This window comes from Pelecanus crispus, chromosome 26 (genome assembly GCF_030463565.1).
Source record: "Pelecanus crispus isolate bPelCri1 chromosome 26, bPelCri1.pri, whole genome shotgun sequence".
Lineage (NCBI taxonomy): Eukaryota > Metazoa > Chordata > Aves > Pelecaniformes > Pelecanidae > Pelecanus > Pelecanus crispus.
Genome location: NC_134668.1, coordinates 431,336 through 436,795, shown reverse-complemented (window position 1 = coordinate 436,795; position 5,460 = coordinate 431,336). Strand labels below are relative to the sequence as shown.

Here is a 5,460-nt window from a genome sequence, read left to right as displayed (position 1 = left end):
GCGAATGCCAGGTGAGCTGCTTAATTACCGAAGTGATAAATGTTATATATTAATAAGTTGCAAGAGAGATCAGGCACTTGGGTGAACCCTCAGGAAAATATATGACATATTGGTTCTCCCTTCACTTCCACAGGGATAGCAAAATCAGCCCAGACTTAAAAGTCATCTTTAAGAAAATAAACAATGACCACCACCAGGCAAGGCACATTTGTTTGCAGCCAAGGAGGCAGAGGAGCTCTCAGGACTCCTAGTGGGGGTCCTAAATATTTTCTACGTAGCACAACACTGTGGAAGTTGCATTTATGTGAAGAGCCTCAAAGCCTTTTTGTGACCTTACTCAGTCCCTTTAAACACATGTGCATACATACACATACTTTTTTCCCAAGGTATCCATGGATCCCAGCAGCTTTTCATCCAGAAGGCTGTGGCCAGCCAGCCAGAACACTCACACGCTTCACTCTTTCATCTGAGCTCACTGTGGAACAAATCAAAGCTTTCTTCCCCTCCGCTCCACTATCACTGCATGAGTAACAAGGAAGTGCCAGTAAGGACAAAAAGTAAAGCGCCATCAAAGTTTTTCTGTGCCCCTGCACGCAGGCTCACCTGGGCAGGAGAACTGCTAGCCAAGAGCACCTCCTGGAGGAGACGTCCTCGCTCCCCTCTCCCTAGCGCCGAGCTCTCATGACACAACGCTCGCGGCGCACACCTGGGCTTCCCTCTCACTTCGCAATAAGGAAGCAGCAGAACCTAGAAATTCGTTAAGAGTCATCAGTTATCTATTTCTGTGTGTCATAGTCTACTCAAGTGAGGTTTTTATCTGTTTAGACAACACTGTAGAAGCGTGACTCCTACTTACTATCAAAGCTAACAAAACCACTATGCATGAACTAAATCTAGTAGGGATATTAAAACAAGAAAAATGAAGTTAAAATATGGCATTTTGTCCAAGTTTTCTTTCCTTCTAGATTTTACTGAAAAAAACCCACCCAAAAAACAACCAACCCAACCCAGTGAAAGTTGTAATAACCTTAGCCAAACATAGCTTTAAGCTTACCAAATCTCACTTGAGCCTGTAAATACAACGAAACTACAAGCTGAGTTACCTGGGACTACTTAGGTGTTGAAAACAATGTGAACAAAGATTAAAAAACCCAATGCAGTATTTACGATAAAATTAAGTTATTTTTATTTCAAGGATATTGTTACAAAAAGCACTCACTCTGTTACACACTTAAATGAATACACGCCCTACCACAGAAATCCCTCACTCCACAGAAAGATCACAGCACTGTCAACTTCCAAAGCATACTCCAGGCAAGCCCCATCTGCAAAGGTGCATTGATCACAGCCCGACCAATATCATCAAACCACAGAATGGTGCGGGTAGGAAGGGACCTTTAAAGCTCATCGAGTCCAATCCCCCTGCCATGGCGGGGGACATCTCCAGCCAGATCAGGTTGCTCAGAGCCCCATCCAACCTGACCTCAAATGTTTCCAGGGATGGGGCACTCACCACCTGTCCGGGCAACCGGTCGACCAGACACCCTCTGCAATGATCCAACTCACTTGTTCGTAGCCAGTAAACCAGGTTCTATGTTTTCCAAGAGCATTTTATACAGAAAACATAACAAGAAGCAGAACAAACAGTGCACTGCATGGATCAACAGAAATGTCCCCTTTCCTTGAAAAGCTCCAGGGACAAAAAAGGCATGTTCTCTCTTCTTCCAGGGAATATTCTTGGTATACATAGAAAGCACATATATAGCAACTTTGATTTCAAGAGTACTTTCTAGGAACAGCAATCTCAGAACCCACAAGGTAGGTTAAAACTGCCACTGCATTTTGCAGATGGAAAGAAAAAAAAAAAAAAAAATCACAGAGACATTACTTGCCTCAAACTCCCTATGAAGGTCAAGGTCTTGTCCCAGTAGGAATTTAGGAATTCCTAGATCTGACTCCGTAAACAACAAGTGCCTCCTTGCCCATAAATTGGTAAGTGCGAGAGGCCATTTGTCAGTCACCGCTCCTGTTTTGAAGACTCCCTGCCCTCGTGACTGGAGCCATTTGATTTAAAAAGCAAGAGATTTCTGTCCCAGCTGGTGCTCCCAAAGCAACACACCAGCTCCATGCCACAGTCCTTCGTTAAGATCTGGGTTATCCTCTCCGCCATATCTCCATTGATAGCAAGAGATCGGAAGTGATCAAAGTCATTTCTGCCCAGCTTCCGCAGGCGGCGTGCAGCTGCCCGGTAACACTTCCATGGCTGAGGTTCAATCAGCAGGTACTTGCACAGAGAGGAGAGGAAGGACAGGAACTCCATCAGGCCGATATCCCCATGATTCAGGTGGATCCACATGGTCACAGACATGCAAAAACCGATGTCAAAGGTGGAGCGGCCAAAACGGCCCAGGTAGGAGCTCAGGAATGGCTCCCTGGCACTGGAGTCCATGATGTCCAGGTTGGCAAAGGATATGGAGGCAGGAAAGGGGCTGCACTGCTGAGCCCTCTCAATCAACACCGGATCAATGTCACAGCACAGAAGGTTCAGATCCTTTCCAGCTGCGGGCTGGTCCAGGGTGCCTTCGCTCTCCTGAAGGCCAACGAGATGCCTGTACAGAGCCACACTTAGCTCCTGCAGAAAGTAAAACAACAGGGGTTCACGGGGCCTGCGCTGCTTTGTTAACACATCACCAAGCACACAGGATCCCACTCGCAGCAGCAAGGTGCAAGCGCCAACTCAGAGCTTTCTCTCGATGAAGTTCAGAACAATAAGCTCACCGACAATCTTCCTTTCTGTAGCAAAAAGCATCACGGTAGCCCTGACTACTGGAAAGTCAAGCAGAGATTGGAACTAAACCTGTATCACCCCACACTTGGGGTTTTGCTCCAGAAACTATGGGAACGATGAGTTTTAGTAACAGGAATCTTGCTGGATATCCCCATGCACGGTGGGGGTGAAGGCTTCACTGGCTTCCCTAGGTCAGCCTCACAGCTCCCTAGTGACACCTAGAGCTATTTACAATGCCTAACTCAGAGTAATACATTTCTGCAGCTGCTAAAGTAAAAGACGTTCCCCGACCATTAGATTGTAGCAGAAGCAGTTAACATGAGAGCTTTCCTTCGAATTTCCTTTCACAGGGTGCACCACTTAATACACCACAAAGCGTATTAACCTTTCATTAACGGAGATCCGATGAAGTTCCTGAATGACATCGGCTATGAGCGCACAGCCCATGCAGGCAGGCCCACAGTGTCCTCTAGCGGTGGAAATCTCTGCATCGCAAAATAACTGGACCGAGAACATTTTTATCTGACCTGTTTTCAGTTCACCTGAAACAGAATCTAGATCTGTCCTTTAGATAATGCCTTAGGCGGCCTGTCAAACCTTCTGGCGGGGGCTGGGGGAAGAGAAGCCATGGGAACAGCAGTACTCTTGTCCCAGCCAGAATGCAACTCCATTCTGAATGAGTAATTACTTCTAAGTTAATACCTTGATACAAGTTTCCATAAAAAAAAAAAAAAAAAAAAAATCTTTAAACATAGTTAAATGAAACATTGCACCAGTACGCATCAGAGATGCACAGATACTTGTGAATTCAACACAGCAAAGCTGCACACTGAGAAAAAGCCATGAGAAAAAAGCAGAACTAGGTAAAGAAAGAGAATGAACTTTCAAAATGGGAAATTCTACGAGATTCACCAGCTCTGTCACAAGATCTTCAAGAGCATGTGACCAGGATTTTAGTTTCAAGTTGTGTCTCATGGATAAGTGACATGATACTACACAACACACAACAGATTATGGTTTCTAGCTTCAGGCTTGTCCAGTTCCCCTGCTCTTCGGGCAGTCCTATAGCGGCTCCCCAGTGCTTGGGGCACGCAGCAACCCAGGGCACTGCAGGCTTAGGGCCTCGGTGGGAAAGAGGGCAGACCCACCAACACAGCCTCCTAAACCAACTCTCAGCAATACAACCAGCTCCGCCCCACCCCTGCCTTCACCCTCCTCTCACAGGAGGCTTCCCACACGCCGATGCTCTCCTGACCCCCATCAGTCTCACACTGCACCCAAGTCCTGCTTTCCCCCTGTGCCTTTTACACAGGCTCATCACTGTCCCACGCTGCTACCCCCACCCCAGCCGTTCCAGGCTGTTTCATTCCTCCCCAGCCCCCCAGGTCACTACTGCTCCCCCCAGCCCTCCCTGCTGCTCCCCAAGACTCCAGGCCACTGCCCCCACCCAGTCTTCTCAGTCTGCCCCATTCTTCCCCAACATCCCATGGGAGTGCCCCCCCCCCACCCCAACCTTCCCAGTCTTCCCTCCAACCCCCCAGGTCACTGCCTGCCCCAGCCTCCCCACTCTGCCCAGTGCCCCCAACACTCCACGCCAGTGCCTCCCCACCTTTCCGACCTGCTTCCCAACACCCCAAGCTCCTGCCTCCCCCAGTCTCCTCTGTTTGCCTCGCTACCTCGGGTCACTGCCTTTCCCAGTCTTCCCAGTGTGCCCCACTGCTGCCCTCCTCCCAGGCCCTTGTCACCCCCCAGTCTTCTCAGTCTGCCCCATCACCCTAAACCAGTGCCTCATCCTGTCTTTTCCATATGCTGGATTGTCCCCCAATACCCCAGACAAGTGTCTCCCCAGTCTATCCCACTTCCCCCCAATACCGCAGACCCGTGCCTCCCCCCAGTCTTTCTTACAGCCTCCCAAAACCCTAGCCCAGTACCTCCCCTCAGTCTTTCTCACAGCCCCCCAATACTCCAGACCAGTGCCTCCCCCCAAGCCATTCCAATCTTCCCCTCAGCCCGGGAACCCCCAAGCCTGCTGCCCCACGGCCTACCCCTCCCGCTGCCCGTCGAGGCGCCCTCTTACCCCCGAGTTGCACCCCACATCGAGCCCCAGCAGCGGGCGGGCCGCCGCGGGGAACAGGCTCCGCAAGAGCCCGCCAGGCAGGAGGCTGACTCGCCCCTCGGGCGGGTGGAAGCGGGAATAATTGGGGAAGTTGCCGTAGGGAGCAGCGCCAGGCTCCAAGGCGGGAGACCCCTCACGCATGGGCGCCGCCATTTTCCCCGCTGCCCCGCGCGCGCCGGGCGGGGGCCGGGCGGGAGCAGAAGCGTTCCGGGGGAGAAAGGTTCCGGGGGGAGCGATCGCGCAGGCGCCTACCGCGGCGGGTCCTGCGGCCTTGGTGGGCTGGCGGGCACGGGGGGCAGCGCCGCCCCAGCCCCCCTACCCCAGCCTTTCCGGGTCCATTCGAGTGAAAAGAAGAATTCTTAGAGATTTTGTCTAAAAACACCCTGTCTGGGCCCCGTCACACCAGGGCAGGCTGAAGGGGGACGGCTCCAACCGCCCAGGTGTCACCTTTGGCCCTGCCGCCTTTGCCCTTTGCCCCAGCGTTGCCATGGCGATGCTGCGGCCTAGTGCGGGGGCGCAGGCCTTGGTGGGGATCTTGGGGTGTGCCCCCCGCCCG

At 51.6% G+C, this 5,460-nt stretch overlaps 1 protein-coding gene across 1 annotated transcript; it reads right to left on the bottom strand.

Moving 5' to 3' along the window:
* Positions 1-1,818: 1,818 nt before the first annotated feature.
* BCDIN3D (BCDIN3 domain containing RNA methyltransferase) lies at positions 1,819-5,057 on the bottom strand. The gene is made up of 2 exons (XM_075725062.1): positions 4,866-5,057; positions 1,819-2,632 (listed from the first exon to the last, which is right to left on the bottom strand). Exons 1-2 carry the CDS (start codon positions 5,055-5,057, stop codon positions 2,018-2,020), a joined length of 807 nt encoding a protein of 268 aa, XP_075581177.1. The 3' UTR covers positions 1,819-2,017.
* Positions 5,058-5,460: the final 403 nt, after the last annotated feature.

Bases quoted from the DNA above. Each gene is read 5' to 3' on its own strand.
- BCDIN3D (XM_075725062.1), bottom strand. From the start codon at position 5,057: ATGGCGGCGCCCATGCGTGAGGGGTCTCCCGCCTTGGAGCCTGGCGCT. The intron at 2,633-4,865 runs GTAAGAGGGCGC...TACTTTCTGCAG, and splicing joins ATGTGGGGTGCAACTCGGGG to GAGCTAAGTGTGGCTCTGTA.